The following is a 19110-nucleotide window of genomic DNA, read 5'->3' as shown; positions in this document are numbered from 1 at the left end:
AAATAATCTTTGCCATCCTGAAAAATGAGCAGACTAGCAGTGATAAGATGACTACATAGCATTTTTAGGACAGTATAATATTTCATCTGGGAGATAACCAGCTGAGAAGGTTTGGGCTGGAGAAACCCAGAGAAACATTCAGGGGAAAGGATGAGGAAGGAGAAAACTGTAGATTCAAAGTAAGACAGAGAGTCAGAGAAGTTAAATATTGGTTTCAAAAAGGAGTTGAAGTTTATGGATTTATGGATAATTTTCTTAAGAGCTAGAAATTAAAGATGGTATAAAGCTTTGAAGACAAGAAATACATTCATTCATTCATTTGTTTATTCAACAAACACTGAGATACTTCTGTGTGCTGGAACCTGTGATAGGTACCGGGCAAAGAAGCACAAACAAACTCTTTGGAGCTCCGAGACTTAAACAGAGAATAAAGACTTGTAACGCGTAGTACCCTACCCCACTGGTCCTCTGAATGGCAACTGTTTAATTTTCTTTTATTCAAAAATGTAGTTAAAACCAGTGGAGAAAAAAAGCACTGTCTCCCTCCCACTATAACTCTGTCTTCCTAAATTCTATTTTAGCAAACTGAAAGGGACAAATTGGTTGAAGAAAGAGAAAATTCTAAATCTTTAACAGACCATGACACAAATAGAGCTAAATAATTATTTCTAAGAAAATGAAATTACTTTTTATCACCACACACTGAATGGTTTCCCAATTGTCCCCTGTGAGGCTGTCATAGCACTGGTCGCAGAAGGCACAATTCCCAACAATAGACAACACAACTGGAAAAATTAGCCTCCTGTGTGCAAAATAACACTTTCATATAGGCAATTCACGGCTGCTTTCTCTAGACCTTTGCCGAATAAAATACCAGTGCAGGCTAATTACATGAGCTAGCTGAAAATTGTGTGTGTAATGGGAAGGCAACCTCCTAAAGAAGAGCCGAGAAAAGATCTTCGCATCAAATACAGAACGACAGAAGAAAAGTGGAGCGCGAACATGAGACCGTATGCACAGGCATTCTCATTAGCATACTGCCGTTAACCATTTTTGTTGATGCTCATAAAAGAGTTGTAAAATTCTCTGCCTTGACAAAAAACACCTTCCATGGTTAAAGAATTTTCCCCATGCTGAGACAAGTGCTTTGCGCCTATGTACAGCTCTGGGTCATCCTTATGTTGAAGACTTTTGTCACTTTGTGCAGCAAAGTAGTTCACATCAGAGGGAGAGCTGAAGAGAGTCAAAGGCCACTTTCACACATTGATTCACTGGTGGGGCAAGGAGCACAGCTGGCTCATCACAGGGTACGGTGGAGTGAGGACCAATTTTTCCAAGTTCTAGTTGTCATGTGTCATGTGCCCTATGTCTGATGCATGGAGGGTACTGCAAGAGGTTTGGCATTCGAGTCCCTCAGGAAAAGTTTCAGAAAGAGCCTTTAATACCCACACACCCAACAAACAAAACAATGGCGCCAACAGGATCAAAACAGACACATAGCACCATCTATAAGGTATGAGCTACTCAAAGTCTACCCCACAGCTGGATGAATTTATCATGCAAGGAGAGAAGCATTTGCAAGAGTTCATTCTAGCCCATCTATGGTAAGTGAGGGTCCTGGCAGGAATGATAGCCAGCTCGAATTGTGTCATTTAAGAATAAAGAAGGGACTTTTTTCAAAAGCCTGAGCCAGATGTAGGAAAATCTAAGTACAATATCGGGGGACTATTAACAGCTTATCCACTAAGTTGAAGGGTCCAGTGGAGGGAATGTAGAGCGAAAGAGAGAGAGAGACCTAACAAAAGTCATGACCTCCATTCGGGACGTGATACCTTCCCTCGGTCAAGGACGTAGTTAACCTGTAGCAACGCCACAAGAAGAAATCTTTCCCTTCCTCCTCCTTTCTGATCTCTCTCTCGTGCTCTCCTCTGGTCAAACCCAAAGAAAACCAGATGATAAAGGAGCAAGGAACCTACTGATGAAGTCCTTGGAGGTCGGCCTCCCGGGGCAAAGACAGGCACAGACTAAGCTGTAGTGAAGGATCAGGTGTGGCGAATGGAAGATACACAGCTCAGGGGATTACTCTAGAAAGCTTAGGGCTCATCAGTTGGAACTTCAGGAAAAGAAGGGAAAAATTTTAATAGGGCTGTCCTTTTGTAATAAACTGAGCTAACATACAGGATTGGATTGTCAAACCAGATTAACTGAAATCAGAGATCTTACCAGGATCAGGCCTTCCTCATCATTTCAAGGATCCAGGCAGTCAAGAGGCTCAGACAAAGCCGAGAGAGGCCTGGGACATCAAGGGTGATCGCCCTGATCCTGTTTTCCTGCACTGGACATGCACCTCTGGCCCAGAATAGTAGATGAGGCTCTAGGTGAGGTCTGTGGGGGTCCTTACACAGCAGGAACAAACTATGAAACATTTCCCTTTATACCCAGAGAGTCGCACCGCCTGTGTGCCATTCTCCAGGGTGACCTGCCTCATGGATCCTGTGTTCCATTTACTTTAAGTTGTACTTTAGCAAGAGAGCAGCTTGCTAGGGACAGTCAACGGATAAGGTCTCTTCCTCCTAGCAAATATCACTAGTCCATTACCCAGAGGTCCAGTCGAAAAGAGATTAAGAGATTAGATCAGGTTGTCTCTCTCGGTTTCTTTGCCCCCTGGTCAATCTCTCACACCCCCAGCGAAGGGAGTAAATGGATGATAGGCAGTTGCTTTAACTCCTTCCTCCCACAAACACTGTTTTTAAAATTAAAAGAGGAAGAGATATGTGTGTTTGTGTGCATGTTATGTGTGAGTATATGAGAGAGAGAGAGGGTGAGGGAAAGGGAGGGGTGGAGGAAATAGGGAGAGAGAGAAGGAGAGGAGGTGGGGGAGGAGAGAGAGAGAGAGAGATTGATTGACTGATTATTAGGAAGAGAAAGAGAAAAATATGGCAGAGGGAAGGCCACTGGGTCTCCCTTGATGAGACAGGCATGAGGAAATCTCCTACACTTCTTACTCTGAACAATCTTCAACTCTGTCAGGCAAGGGCACAGTGAAATACAATTCAGATCAGTTCCTTTTTTTTTTTTTTTTTGAGGAAGATTAGCCCTGAGCTAACACCTGCTGCCAATCCTCCTCTCCTTTCTGAGGAAGACTGGTCCTGAGCTAACATCCGTGCCCATCTTCCTCTACTTTATACGTGGTTCACCTACCACAGCATGGCTTTTGTCAAGCGGTGTCATGTCCGCACCCGGGATCCAAACCAGCGAACCCCGGGCCACTGAAATGGAACGTGCACACTTAACCACTACGCCACCGGGCTGGCCCCCCAGATTAATTCCTTTGAGGGAGATGACAGTGTAACCACAGGCCCCACCCCCTAGGCACATTCCTCCTATCCTTCCTCCAGCACTGTCCAACTCTACTCCTTCTAGGTACAGTCAAGGCAGCGCCTCTCCCCTCAAACTCTTAGGCCACCAGTGGCTCTTCCATGTATGAAGATCGGAGCATTTAGATTCCTTTTCCCAGTCTGAAGAAGATGGTGCCAGGATCTGTCTAAAATACAGGATTGTAAGCAGGTGTGGGGAAGTCGAGGGTGAACCGCAGCTGGGACTGGAGGTAAATCTGTTAACCTTCTGGGATTGTAAGCAATTCAATATAAGTGTGCATTTTTCTGGGACAGAGTCCAGAATGCTCATGGGTTTCTCAAAAAGATCAAGAGCCTAGGGGCCAGCCCAGTGGCGCAGCGGTTAAGTTCGCACATCCACTTCAGCGGCCCGGGGTTGGCCGGTTGGGATCCTGGGTCTGGACATGGCACCACTCATCAGCCATGCTGTGGTAGTTGTCCCACATATAAAGTAGAGGAAGATGGTCAGGGATGTTAGCTCAGGGCCAGTCTTCCTCAGCAAAAAAGGAGGAGGATTGGCAGCAGATGTTAGCTCAGGGCTAATTGTCCTCAAAGAAAAAAAAATGATCAAGAGCCTATAAAATTTAGCCAGTAAAACTACACGGTGTTTTTAGTGAATGTGGATCCAAGGACAGATAAATCGAGCCCCCACTGCCAGGGTCTGCACTGTTCGCCCCTCGTCCATGCTCCTCCAACCAAAAGACCTTCTCAGAGCCCAAGGTCAGGCCTGTGCACGATCACAGCCTCACATTCCAAATGACTGCAAAGATGCTGTGAAACATTGTGAATACAAAACAGTTATTTTAAAATTAAATTAAATGTGAAGAGTGGAACTTACCCTTTCTTCGTTTTGTTAGATAAAGTCTCAAAGCCATCTTGCAGATTTTTACATCGCTCCGTCAGTTTCAGGGACTTCTTATTCAGATACGTGCTGTTTCATGAGAGAGATTTAAAAAAAAAGATTTAAAATGAGAGCTTATAAGATATTGTTAACCCAAATCAGATTTAATTGATAAAGTGTGCCCAAATGAAATCTGATTTTCATTCCAGTATTGGATTTCTCCATGGAAAAGGAAATTGATATTTTCACCTCTGACGGGTCTAAATTAAAAAAAAAAAAAAGTTTACACTATAAAGTCAAAGATAAAAGAACTCTCTATGGAAGACTTCATATTTTCAGATTTTCGAATTTTGAGATCAGTATGTAGAATGAACATGTTATTGAATAGTTTTAATCATTGTGTACGTAAACAGACTATTTTTAAAAGATGTCTCTGGTAGGAAGCATGCAGACACAACAGCTTAATAGTTCTCTCCATAAAGAACACAAGATGAACCTGGCCTTTGATTATTATAATAGCTGTGATATAATAGCCTGTTGCTATGTTTTATGAACCTGGGAAATTGGAGTTAGAACAAAACCAAATCAAAAGGCAGGTTTCGGACATGGGTTATGGAGTCGGGCTGCCTAACAAGCCTCGTGGATATACGTGTGCTATTTAACCACTCCCGGCATCAGTTTCAGCATCTCTGGTGGAATAATGGTCCTTACCGTCTATACATGATGCATACCTGAGCCAGAAGACAATGTAAAGCACTCAGTCCCATGCCTGACAGAGTAAATGCTCAAAAAACATCAATGATCTCCTTCCTTAGACTTCAGAAATAGGCATACAACTCCAACTTGCTGTTAATGCATTTATTTCATTGTCCTAAAGGTATTGCTGAGAACCTTTGGCTAGGGGCCTGGCACAGGATGCTGAGGCTACGGATGTGGATAAAGCAGAACATAGTCGTTTCCCCAGTGGGGCTTGCGGGCTGGTTAGGGGGAAAGATATTTCTCAAAGAAATAACCACACAAACGAACACAGAATTATGATCTGAGATTAGTATCATTCAAATAGCAGTGGGTGCCATGGAGGAAGGTAATGGGGAGACCTCTGCATACTGGGGGGGCCTCCGAGACAGTGTCATTCAGGTGGAGATCCCAAGGGTGAAGCAGGTGAGCCAGAGGAAGGGTGGGAGGGGCGGGACACGTTCCAGGTAAAAGGGCCCAGATTGGGGAGCAGCCAGGAGTGTTTGAGGAACTGAAAGAAGGCAGGTGGGGCTCCCGCCGGAAAAGCTAAAGGGTGTCTGGGGACCAGAGCGCACAGGCCTCGTAAACCATGCTCAGAATTTCTCCTAATAACAAGGGGAATCAGAGGAGTGATGTGACCCGAGTGTGTTATAAGAGGTTCACTATGCAGAGAAATGAAATGAGGGGAAGCATGGCGACAGAAAAGGTGGAAAAGTTAGGAGGCTTCTGCAGGGTTCCAGGAGATAGAATAGGGTTCCAGGCAGGACAGAGACCAGGATGTGATAACTAACACCACCCAACACCCAGTGGCTTTACGTAACAAAGGTCTGTTTCTCACCCATGAAGGGCTCACTGCATGACTGGACGGCTTTCTAGGGCAGCTGTGCTCCATGCAATTAAGGGATGGAGACTGCTGTAGTCTTGTGGCCCCTTCCTTTCAATAACCTGCTTCCATAATTGCTTTGGCAGGAGAAGAAAGTGCTAGAAGGTCTCACCCTGTATCTGCATGCTCTAGCCTGGCGAGAACTAGTTGCACGCCCAAACTGATTGCAGAGTGGGAGTCAGAAAAGGGCAACCATCCTCTGTGCCCAGAAAGAGAGGCGATAGGGCACCGAAGTGCCCTGGAAGCCTGCCTCACTGTCCACGGGCAGGAAGAGAAGCTGACAGATTGAAGATCTGTTCTGGAGATAAGACTGACAGGACTTCATAATAAATTGGATATGGGAGGTGAGGGAGCAGGGGTGTAAAGGTAAAGATATAAACAAGACAGATCCATAATTAATTCTCCAGTATGTCTCAGAAATGCTTTCTAAAAACACTGTGCACACAGCACATACAGGCTCACGAAATCCCTCTTTATCCTGATATGATATTTCTCCCCCGCCCTGCTCCCTTCCTCCTTCTGTCTACATGCCTCACCTTCTGTGCTTTCTGAATGTATTATCATACTTTCCAAGGATTTGTTTATTTCTAATTTGCTGTGCATTTTATTCAGGCAGCACCGTTAATGAAATGAATTACCAAGCCAGCAGTGCTCCGCATTATGATGGCTTTGCAATATTGAATTGTGAAACTATGACAAGCAGCCACCAACAGGATTTAGTGCCATCTAACTTTCCTTAAATCAGAGAGGATCTTTGTTAATAAAAAGTCAAAACAGTTTTGCCCAACTAAAATCACAGAAGATCCATGGAAAGAAAATGAGAGAATCTGGGGGAAAGCATAGATGAGAAAATGAAGTCATAGGAATAAAACAGGGTCTAAGGTGTTAGCAGGGCCAGCTTGTAAATCTGGGCTCGGCTGTCTGACCTTGGCCATTGAACCTAACAGTTTCCTTTTTTTTTTTTTTTTTTTTTGCAAAGGAAGACTTGCCCTGAGCTATCTGTTGCCAATCTTCTACTTTTCATATATGACCCACTGCCACAGCATGGCCACTGACAGACAACTGGTATAGGTCTGTGCCCGGGAACCGAACCTGGGCCGCCAAAGCAGAGCACGCCAAACTTAACCACTAGGCCACTGGGGCTGGCCCAGGGTTTCCTTTTTAAATATTCACTCAATAAAGTAGTTATAGGGATGCTATAGACTGAATGTTTGTGTCCCCCAAATTCATATGTTGAAATCCTAACCCCCAAGGTGATGGTATTAGCAGGTGGGGCCTTTGGGAGGTGATTAGGTCCAGAGGGGGAAGGCCTCATGCATGGGATTAGTGCCCTCATAAAATCAGCCCTAGAGAGCCCTTGACCCCCTTCCATCTTGTGAGGTTGCAGTGAAAAGATGGTCCTGAATGAGGAAGCGGGAGCTCACCAGACACCAGATCTGCAGGTGCCATAACCTTGGAGTTCCCAGCCTCCAGAACTGTGAGAAGAAACTGTCTGTTGTTTATAAGCTACCTAGTCTATGGTGTTCTGTTCTAGCAGCCCAAAGGGACTAAGACGTGGGATTCACAGGATGTGTATGAGAACACCTGGCACACAGAAGGCGCTAAATAACTGTTGTGCTCTTATTCTCCTAAGTGCATCCTTGTATTCCTTCCTCAAACCAGTCGTTGTTACTATTATAGGGGTGGGAACCTTCTCCCACCCGCAGGAAGTCACTTGGCAGTGAAGGAAGCAGAAAGGGAAGCCCCCGGAGTTCTCGTTGCTTTCTGCCCCTCTCCTGCCCCCATTTAAAAGGGTCTTCACGGTTTCCTTCCTTTTCACGTAATGCCATTAAAACCTTCCCAGGAAAATGTTAAAATATTCACATGCAGTATCCCTAAACTTCAAATGTTTGTCCCCCTAAGGCATCTGATCTATACAGCCCCTTTAACTGCCCCTCAGACAAGACTCCTAGCTCATGCTGTTTTCAACAATGTCTGTTATTTGAAGTGACAGAAATAAATCAACAATATGACTGCCATGCTTTAAAATGCTTGAAGATCTGACACCATGAGAAATGCCAAGGGTCCCTGGAGAAGTGGAAAGAGCTGGACCTTCCAGGGAGAGGGTTAGATGGTCCAGTTAGTCTAGATCGTCAGCCCTCTGCTGTGCGAATAGTGAGAATTGGACGTTCCTTGGATCTAAGCTCTTGAGGAGACCCACAGGGAGTTACTTGCTCTTGAAAGAGGAAAAGAGGGGGCGGCCCGGTGGTGGCAGCGGTTAAGTGGGCACGTTCCGCTTCTCGGCGGCCCAGGGTTCGCCAGCCTGGATCCTGGGTGCAGACATGGCACCGCTTGGTAAGCCATGCTGTGGTAGGCGTCCCACATATAAAGTAGAGGAAGATGGGCATGGATGTTAGCTCAGGGCCAGTCTTCCTCAGCAAAAAAGAGGAGGATTGGCAGTAGTCAGCTCAGGGCTAATCTTTCTCAAAAAAAAAAAAAAAAAAAAGAGGAAAAGAAGCCCCAGAGGTGGGCAGTCTCCAGTGCACATTTGATCATGGCATTTCCCTCCTCCATGACCTTCCACAACCCCCCTCAGCCACACTCCTTGGTTGGACATACAGAGCCATCCAGGACCCAGCCCCTGACCACGATTCCAGCCTCAGGTTTTACTGACACTTTGCTAACAATTAAATGGTACAAATTCCTCTGTCTCCATTCTTTGCAAGTCTTATATTATGGATTCTGACTGCTTTTATTATTTAATTATAGAGCTTATTTGTTTGGTACTAGCAACCAAGCCTTCAGGCACATTTTCATCACTGGAGTATGTCAGGGGGAAGAAAATCTTATTAAGATTGGGGGGGGGGACATGCACAAAAACAAGCATTTCTGCTATTGTTATTATCTGTGTGGCTGATCTGCTTTTCAGAAATTCTATCTTTATAAGTCAGTCTTGAGTTGAAAGTGATCACTTTACAAAACCACCTGGCAAGATTTCACAGAATAGTAAGAGGGACTGCAGTGGCTGCTGCAAAATAATAAAAATTAAGCCTCTGATAATGCAAAGAACATCTCTTTAAAAAACCAAGTGATTTAATCCCTACAAAATAATGTCATCACTATGTTCTGGAAATCCACAGGGACCTCCAAACACAGAGCTATGTCACCTTCTTAGCATGAGTTGTAATTAATGCACCCATGCAATCAGTCCCCTGGACAAGTGAAACACCCCAAAGAACAATTTACCTGTAAGTGTTTAAGGAGTTTCGAGAACACCCATATTCTATTTACAGTGGCCACAAAGGGGGCAAAACTGGATTGTGAATCTAAACAAAAAGCTTAAAACCTCACCAATTTTATTCTCACTGAGGAAAGGCTGTCTTAACAGATGGGGAATACAGCCTAAAAATGGAAAGCCCAAAGAATGAGGATTCTCCCGCATACTTCTCATGCTCCTTCCCCGCTCCCGGGAAGAGGAGCTGATAAGCCAGGAGTGCATCCTGACCACCAGGAAGAACCTCCCTTGGGGGGTGTAACAGGCTGGCCTGTCTAGGACAGAGGCACTCAAGGCCACCTGTGCTCTGACTTCGAGTTCATCAAGCAAATTTCTAATTATAGTATGCACCCCTCCCCCTTCTACTGCAGTTTCCCTGAGGAAGAAAAGCAAGCATCGAGCCCACTGTGTAGTTTGATTACTCTGCATACTCTGATTCATACTTTGAAAGTAGAATTAATATTCTGGTTTATACATCACTCTCCTTTGAGTTTGGTTAATACAAGTCTGCCTTTGAAACACCAATCACACGGGAACTGACAAAACCAAGTCTTGGTGCCCACAGAGAGGAGGGGCAGACTTGGCCTGTCTCTCTGTTCAGTTGTTTACCAGGTATCTGTGGAGCCCATATCCTGTGCCACAGAGGATGGTGGCTACTGGAGATAGGACAGAGAATGAGACAGTGTCCCTGCTGCCCTGGAGCAAAGAGTCTGGGGAGGCGGACAGGCAAGTAAGCACACGCTCATCACACTGAGTGTGCAAAATGAATGCTGGCTGTTTTCCGTAATAAATTCATTTCAAGAAACCATGAATCTGTGTTTTGGTGGATGTCATTTAATTCAAAATATAGGACCTGATTTTAAAATGACTACATGGAACTTCACCCTTTTATACATGAACGCTGCAGCCAACTGAAATTGCAGAAATTTCTGCAAAGAATCTCTGCCACTTGGTTTGACCTTAACTTGGACCCGTCTTTGGTCACCCCGACAAAGATTATTAGGTAGCTGTCAACTACTAAGTGAGTTGCCATAATGTATCCTGGCCCCCCTCCCATTGTTAAAAGGTAGTTTTAAAAAATGTAAAATCATGGATCTCATACAGATATAAAATGAACATGCATTAAAGATTTTATTTTTTCCATAATGAGAGAACCAACTCAAAAGAGAATGCAGAGCACAGACACATTCATAGATCAGGAATATTGAGAGGAATGTGCAAATGGAGGCACAGGTGGTGGAAGGTGGGGCAGGCAAGTCAACCGGACCCCCCAGATAGGACATCATTTTTGTATTTATAGACAAGAATTATTTTGCATTGCTCTGACTTAACTATAACTTACAGAGTGGTAAAATTGCTCCCAAAGGATCAGAATCAGATAATTCGGAGCTGCATGATCTGAACAATGCAAACTTACCCACTGAGGCACAAGATCTTCCCTAAACCTTTAACAGTATCATTGCCCATCACAATAACGTTAAAGGAAGCATCCAGAGTAATGAACCTAACAGACTCTCACTTCATCTGAATTTCAGTCCCCCTCCACTCCACAGCTCGCCCCAAGGGATACAGGTGGACCTGGCTTGCGTGTGAGTCTTTTGGGATAGACAGGAAGCATTGACTTACCTGAGTACGTTGAAGTGAAGGTTACCCAAAGGACAAGTCTGATATGGAGACTTATTAAAACTTCAAATTCAGATGGGTAATAGTAGGGTCCTCCATAGGAAATGGAGTCTTCACCCAAGTACAGATAAAATAAAATAGGAGCAGATTGGGAACAAGTGACAGGCACTGGAGCATCCGTGTCTCATTTCATTGGTCCTTAAGTGTGAGATCCTTGGGGGCTGAGCAAGCTCAAAAGTGTCGAGTCAGTGGAATTCGTCTCTGACACAGCATTTCTAAGAATTTTTTAGCCTACTTCCAACAATATTTTCTTACTCAATACAGCCAAGATTGTTTTGACCTTTCTTTAATGTGCTTTGAACTTGAAAACCTTGGATAAACTGAATATACTTTTAATACTAATATCCACATTCCTTCATGCAAAAATTCTCATATGCCCTCTGGTCAAGCATGGAGATCATAATAGCAACATGTATTGGATGGTCTCTAGGCTCCAGGTACTGTTTTCAATGCTTTATACATGTGTCATCTCGTTTTCGCCTCACAATGAACATACAAGGTAGGTACTGTGTCCATTTTATAGATGAGGAAAATAAGGCACTGTAAGATTTAATAACATACTCTGTCACTCCGCTAGTTAGAACTGGAGTGGAAATTTGAACCCAGGTACTATATGGTTCTGTGTTCTCAGCCACTATGTCATTCTACCTCCCCTTATAGGGAAAAATCTGTCCTTCAGTGGAGAGCTATCCATTGTCTAAGCATCACCTCCCCCTCCAGGTTACCTGATTCTGAATCTATGGGAGCTGACCAAGATTCTCTCCTTGACCAAACTCTAGACAAGCTCGTCTGAGCTCTTTTTCAACTAGGCCCCATCCTTGAACATGTCCTTAAGAGCCCAGTTTTAACAAGAAACCCGCTAAGTCAGTTTAGCCAGAATCCCCCATCCATCAAATGTGATCCCCCTCAATATTTGACCTAATTCCCCATCCCCCACCAGCCCCACCTGACAGTCGATCCCACCCCCTTACTAACTCCCCCCCCAACCCCAGCCTGCCTCCAGCAAGAATCCTGTCAGGCTGGGTTAGCCAGAATTCCCCCTTATCCTCGATGCTTCCTCCACTGCCCCCGACCCTGCTCCTTGGCTATAAATTCCCACCTTTCCTCATTGTATTCAGAGTTGAGCCCAATCTCTCTCCCCTGCTGCAAAGCCCCACTGCAGTCGGCCCTTGACTTACAGAGATAGGACTGAAAAAAGTCTGCCTTACCATTTAACAAGTGTCATAAATAATATTCTTAACAGAGCTATTTTGCAATTCCATAAATTGTAGCTAGCTGTTAGCAACACAAAATAATTCTTGTCTAGAGGCATGCAAATGAGTTGTGTCCAGTGGAGAGACAACTCTCATCGCCCAGCGGGAAAATTCGTTTTGCCCTCCATTTGCACATTCACCTCGCTATTCCTCATCTATGAATGTGTCTGGTTGTAACACCTTAGGAGTTTCCTCTCTGATGAGTTAAATAAAATGTTTAGAAAGTGTTCATTTTCATATCTGGATGAGAGAACTGATTTTGCCTGTTTATTCAAATTATCTTTGAATACTTTGAGTGAGCGTGCGGAACACATTCGCGACCTGAAGAAACCGATGACCCTGATCAAGAGGATGAACTTCACTGGCAAACTGACCATAGTTCAGATCCCTGCTCCATTACACACTGGGTGCTCAGCCCCAGGGAAGTTATTTAACCCCTCTGGGCTTTCAGCTTCATGTGCAAAATGAGGACAATACTGCCTCTTCTAGAGATTTGATGCAATGGCTGTAATAGATAATGCATAAAAATGCTCAGCACAGTGATTGGAACAGAGCTCACTTAATAAGCAGCACTCAGCAGGCGTCCTCACGGTGGTTGTCATTGTCGTGGCAGCCTCTGGAAGCTGCCTTTCTCAAACTGCAGTGTGCCCATGAACCAATCACCTGGGAAATTTACTAAAAATGCAGATTCTGGTTCAGTGGATCTGGGGTGGGGCCTGATATTCTGCATTTCTAACTAGCTCCCAGGTGACGGCAAATCTGCTGGACCGAAGCTCACACTTTGAGTAACAAAGTCCTAAAAGGCTCATGGATCAAGTTCTTCCACCCTGATAGTTTTTTCATCATAGTGTGGAGTAGACTTTCAGGAAATGTGGGACTGTCTTATGGCCAGAAGCATTAGCGAGAAAAGCAACAAAACAATTTGAAAAGCTACAAGAGTAAAATGAGCTAAGTTACCATGTGACTAGTAAGAGTCTCTTGTTTTTTGAAATTTTCAGATGAAAAGCTCAACAAAGGAAATAATATAAGAGGAGATTTACGGTGCTGAGAACATTTAACATGATTGCTTTCCTCAGTTAGACTCTCCTGCAGAGAACACACAAGTAGCCTCCGTTGTCACTAACACCTCCACTCACAGCCCTCCAATGAGCGTTGTTCGAGCAAACTGGATGACAGTTGAAAGATCGTGGCCTCTTCTGGGAAAAGACCAATGGATGTGAGTTGGAAATGTCTCTGAATGTGAGTTGAAATCCACATTTAAGTGTCGATCTTAGCTATGCAACCCCAACCAAAAAGTGCTTCATCCCAACCAAAAATCAAAGAGAGAAATTTCTCTGTCAACTGAGTATTTCTTCAATAAAACTTGGAGACATGAATTCTGAGATCAGCACTCTAACAAGAAAATAACTTTTATCTGTATTCCATGTTGACTCTATGGCAGTGTTTGAGAAGGCCACAGAGTCACAGAAAAACACTGAAGAATTTAAAAATACTTAAATATTTTAACCATAACTATGACTATAAAACAAGTTTAGTCATCACAGAGAAAACTCTTATAACCTGTAAGTCAATAGTCCATTTTTATATATTCATATTTCATGCTCATTTTCAGGAAAGCATTAGGCTCAAAAACTAGGGACTTCATGTAGAGAATTTTGTAGAATCTTCTTTAAAAAAGAAAATGAGTAAACAAAGTTTAATAGGTTGCTACAATGGTTTTGGATCATCAGAGCAAGGAGAAATGGAAGCAATGAAAACTGGTGCCAGGATTGGGTGCCAACATGGAGAAACTGCCTAACAAATGTGCAAGTTCCAGGGAAATTATATAGTATAAAAGCATAAACACTCCAAAAGCTAGTCACTGAACACATTTGGGTTCTGAGCAAAATCCTGATTTATTGAGTTAACATTCAAAACCGGTAAATGTTTGTTTATCTCATAAAGGCTGTTTGGGTTTATGTGTGAAATTCAGGTTAGTGTCATCAGAATGAAAATCAGTGCAAAAAAACTTCCAGAAATCATGTCCAAACACTTGAGGGCACCTTAAATATGAAACAAAATGGCAAGAAGAATATGTCACAGTAAAACAAAAATAGCAAATGGAACGTCTCATCTTACTATGGCAATTTTATACATGGGAAATGAGGCAAAAGGCCTTGTCATGGAATAAAGATGATTTTTAAAATTCTGAAATACAAAGATGGAAACTACTTCATTTAGTTAACAGGAAGCACACCAGAATCTCTCTGTCAATCAAGATTTTTTCTATGACTCGTGTTCTGTAAGGCAATGATGAAAAAACTATAAACTCGAATTTGTTCAAAAATCAACGCCCAGAATTTGCCCTTGATTCACTGTTACACATTTCTGTGTCTGTCTTTGACATGACTGTATCTTCCTTCTCTATTAGGAGCCCCCCCAAAAATGTGAACAAGTGGATGAATGAATAAGTGATAACTGAACCAGAGGTAAGTCAAGATTATAATGCATCGAGGGAAAAACAGATTCCAGAGATAATCAGACTGAAAAGTAAAATAAAATTCTAGGAAAAAAATTCCCACAAGAAGAATTAGAACCAAAAGTGTCTGCTTATTAACCCCCTGCTCATTTTTAAATTGAATTAACCAGAAGAACCCAGTATCTGTTCATTCTACTTGAGATTTTACTGTATTTAAAATGATGTGGTCCAAATGTTCTCATTAATATTGAATGAAAGTGTAAGAGAATCGGCTAACCAAATTTACTGTGCTTAGGTAAACCACAATTAGGAAGGGTGATGGGACTGTCCTAAGAGACCCATCCATCTCAAAATGGAGCAATATAATTACAGATGAAACTCAACAAGGAAACTCAACTCACAGAGCACAGAGTAATAATCCCTGAAAAGACGGAACACAATTTCCCAGCTGATAAAATGTCCTCCTGCTATTTCACTTAAAATTTGGAATAATCTGAATCTAGTTACATCAGAGCTACTTTTCCTAGTTATGGGTATTTTTGGTTTGCTGTCTTCCATTCTTACCTGGCAGAGCCCACATGCCCTGTCTCCTTTCCGACAGGATCCCACGACATCTCAGGTTCTCTTTTAAAGCACCCTCTACCTGGAGGATATCCCTCTGGCTCTTTAACTAATTTCTAGACTCACTTCCTACTTATCTGAAAAACTACTCTTTGTAAGTAGGATCATACATGGTAATGGGTTCTAACAAGTTTTCAATGTGTCACACTTCGCAGTGAACATATTACCATTTAAAATATGTTTTAAAGGGGGGCTGGCCCCATGGAGTAGTGGTTAAGTTCAGTATGCTCGGGTTTGCAGGTTCAGATCGCAGGCATGGACCTACACCACTCATCAGCCATGCTGGGGTGGCAACCCACATATAAAGTGGAGGAAGATTGGCACAGATGTTAGCTCAGGGCTAATCCTCCTCAAGCAAAAAAAACAAGAGGAGGATTGGCAACAGATGTTAGCTCAGGGCTAATTTCCCTCAGCAAAAAGAAAAGAAAACGTTTTAAGGACTGTTTTTCTGCCTTCATGCCCAACCCTGTTGCCTTTAAGTAGAACCAAAGAGAGCCCCCCTCTGGTCTAGTTTGAGTGTTGCAATCACTTTGAGCCTCTGGCAGTGCTCTGGTGTCTCTGACCTCCCTGCTCCATGCCTAGGCCAATTTTCAAGTTCCCACCCACTCCCACTGAATAGATTTGCCTTTCCCAGTTATCACCTTGGAGATCTCTCTTGGCCATGGTCAGCAATCACTGTGACTACTCTCACATCACTGACATTCGACTCCTGTTGTCCTAGACAACACTTGTTCTCCCTCTATCCCCAGCTCTCGTCTCCCAGAACCTCGTCTCTTCCCACCAGCTGACCCCTAGTCAAGAGGGGCTGGGGCTGGCTTGACTCCAAAGCCCTAAAGTAGGGATTCTGACACTGAAGCAGGTACCAAGTTTTGGACAGAGAAGGGCTCCTCAAGTCATACCATGGGAGCCCCCATTCCTGCATTAAGGGTCAGTCAATAGAGAGGGACTACGGTGGGACCTAACAAGGCCATGCACAGGGATGACCCTGAGTGAGGACCAGTTTGCTGGGAATCCTTAATTTGAGCCTAGGGGATCCAGCCACCGCTACATCAAGATGGCTGCATCAGCGCGTCCTCCGTTGGTCTGAACCTGCATTTTCCTGATACTCAGGCCTTTTAGGAACTTTGTCTACAAGAACTTTACAGGAATGGGTCTGCAATGAATGGAAGAGTATATTAATAGTAGAGAATCAAGGAGAAGTTGCGATAAAGGCACACACAGTGCTAGCATTTTGTTATCTAACACTTCTTTTTTCAAGTCTATCAAAAGTTGAATGCACTTTTTAATCCGAGAAATATAATGTTCAGAATGATTATTTTTATTACAGCTATGGTTTTTTCCTTAGGCAATGAGTGCTTCCATCTAATTCAACTACTTATTATCTTTTTTTTCTCAACTCTTCAATTTCTTTCCCAGTAATAATACATATTTTCTCAACTTTTGAAATCTTTTTATTAGACACAATTGAATGTAATTTGGAATTTACAAGTCTTATCACATTCTGATTCTGCCTGAGCAATTCTGGACATAAAAAGTACGGCGTGTATATATTTCTTGAGAGTTCCTGTAACTTTTTGCTTAAGATTCCTGAAATAAAATTTATGGTTCTTGTATATCTTTTCTATCTGGTCATTACTGGCATCTGGAAAACACCAAAAGCCTTATTTATCCAGTGTCCCACTCTGAAACTTCTCACTTGAGGATTGTCTGATATGGAAGTACTGACCATTTTGCCAAGGGAGTTGGCACAGAGCTAAAAATAAGCAGAATCAACAATTATCGATGCAAGTATTCACACATCCATAAATCCAGCTTACGAGTGACAGCTTTAGAGGAATGCCTTAAGGACATCAAGATATATCTACTACATTACTTTACCAGGCTGATAACGCACCTTATAGTTTACCAAGCGTTTTCACTTGATTCTTGGAATAATCCTATGAAGGGAGTATTTTTATCCCAGTTTCATATAATGAATATAATGTATTACTGTTAATTTACTACATTCTATTTGTCCAGCTCACTTATTCTAGTATTCTCTCTGAAAGAATTCTTTAATCTCAGTGAGACAGCCCCCTGCCCCGCCCCAACACACACCTCCTATCTTCTTTTCTCTCCCTCCCCAACTCACACCTTCAAAAATATTTTTAATTCTCTTGTCTCTTTTTATGTTGCCCTTGCCTGGCAAATTTGGAGCCCTAGATACACCCAACTCTCTGCCATCTGGGCCTATCCCCGACCAGCCAAATACTGCTGGAGAAAAATCACATAATGCTGCTGAATGATTTCACTTTAAATTCAGCACTACAAATTTCAAATGGGCATTCGATGGCCTCTGGCAACCCTACTATGTTTCTAATAAATTTTACCCTCCTCTTTCAAAATCATTACTTCATTTCTTCTCTCTGCTCCAACCTCCCGCACCCCCCTCCTCCACACTCACTTTTGGCTGATGGCCTGACCTCATCCTTTACTGAGAAAACAGAAGCCCACAGAGGGCAACACTTTCACATGCCTTCCACCACAGCTAAAATCTCTCAGCTTCTGGGCCTCTATTAGTGCTTGGGCTGTCATAACAAAATACCACACACTGGGTGGATTAAACAGCAGACATTTATTTTCTCACTCTTCTGGAGGCTAGGAGTCCAAGATCAAGGTGCCATCGTGACTGGTGTCTGGTGAGAGCTCTCTTCCTGGCTTGCAGATGGTCACCTTCTCACTGTGTCCTCACATTGCCTTTTTTGTGTGTGCACTTATGTGGAGAGAGAAATCTCTGGTGTCTATCCCCTTTGTTTTGTTGTTGTTGTTGTTGTTGTTGTTGAGGAAGATTAGTCCTGAGCTAACATCTGTTGCCAATTTTCCTCATTTTGGTTTTTTTTCTTGCTTGAAGAAGATTAGCGCTGACCTAACGCCTATGCCAATCCTCCTCCACTTTGTATGTGGGTTGCCGCCACAGCATGGCAGACAAATGGTGTAGGTCTATGCTCAGGATGCGAACAAGCGAACCTGGGCAGCTGAAGTGGAATGTATCAAACTTAACCACTACACCACAGGGCCAGTCCCTCTTCCTCTTTTTATAAGGACACCAGTCATGTTGGCTTGGGGCCCCACCCTTATGGCTTTATTTAACCTTAATTACCTTTCTAAAGACCATATCTCTAAATACAGCCAAACTGAGGGGTAAGGCTTCCACATATGAATTTTGGGGAGACACAAATCAGTCCATAACTGTGCCCATCTTCTTCATATTACCATGAGTTACAACAGAAGAAATGTCCCTATTCCCATCAAAAGGCTATAACCCCCAAGGTACTCTGGGTCCCAGGCCATATCACCTTCTTTCTTTTTTTTTTTTAAAGATTTTATTTTTTCCTTTTTCTCCCCAAAGCCCCCCGGGTACATAGTTGTGTATTCTTTGTTGTGGGTTCTTCTAGTTGTGGCATGTGGGATGCTGCCTCAGCGTAGTCTGATGAGCAGTGCCATGTCCGCGCCCAGGATTCGAACTAACGAAACACTGGGCCGCCTGCAGCGGAGTGCGTGAACTTAACCACTCGGCCACGGGGCCAGCCCCAATATCACCTTCTTAAGAACATCACTGACCCCCTTTTGCATAACCAGAGTCTTTTTCGCCCATGGATCATTCTCACAAGCATACACACAGGCTCCTCCCTTGATCCCACCATCCTTCTCCAACTCCCAAATCACTTTTCCACCTCCTTTCAAACAATAGCTCTCTAAAGAATTATCTAAAATCACTGCCTCCCCCTCCTCAACAACTTATTCACTCATCAGACGACTCAAATCTGGCTAAAATGGCTTGCCTAACGTTCCTCAACATCCTCCATGCTCCAAACTCAATGGACACTCTTTTTTCATTTTACTCAATTTTTCAGCAGTATTTGACCCAATTGACCACTCTCTTCCCTGAAAACTCTCTTCTTATTGGACCCATGACATCACACTTTCCTGGTCTCCTTCTGCTGGCTTC

General features: G+C 43.3%; 1 protein-coding gene across 1 annotated transcript in view; it reads right to left on the bottom strand.

The window, feature by feature from the left end:
* ST8SIA6 (ST8 alpha-N-acetyl-neuraminide alpha-2,8-sialyltransferase 6) overlaps positions 1–19110 on the bottom strand; it is a 117812-nt gene that overhangs the window by 56669 nt on the left and 42033 nt on the right. The window contains exon 3 of the mRNA XM_046678124.1: positions 4234–4326. Coding sequence (XP_046534080.1) covers positions 4234–4326 — 93 coding nt within the window. The remainder of the gene's footprint in view (positions 1–4233; positions 4327–19110) is intronic.

This window comes from Equus quagga, chromosome 12 (genome assembly GCF_021613505.1).
Source record: "Equus quagga isolate Etosha38 chromosome 12, UCLA_HA_Equagga_1.0, whole genome shotgun sequence".
NCBI classification, from domain to species: domain Eukaryota; kingdom Metazoa; phylum Chordata; class Mammalia; order Perissodactyla; family Equidae; genus Equus; species Equus quagga.
The sequence above is the reverse complement of the archived record's forward strand: the minus strand, read 5'-3'. Positions and strand labels throughout refer to the sequence as shown.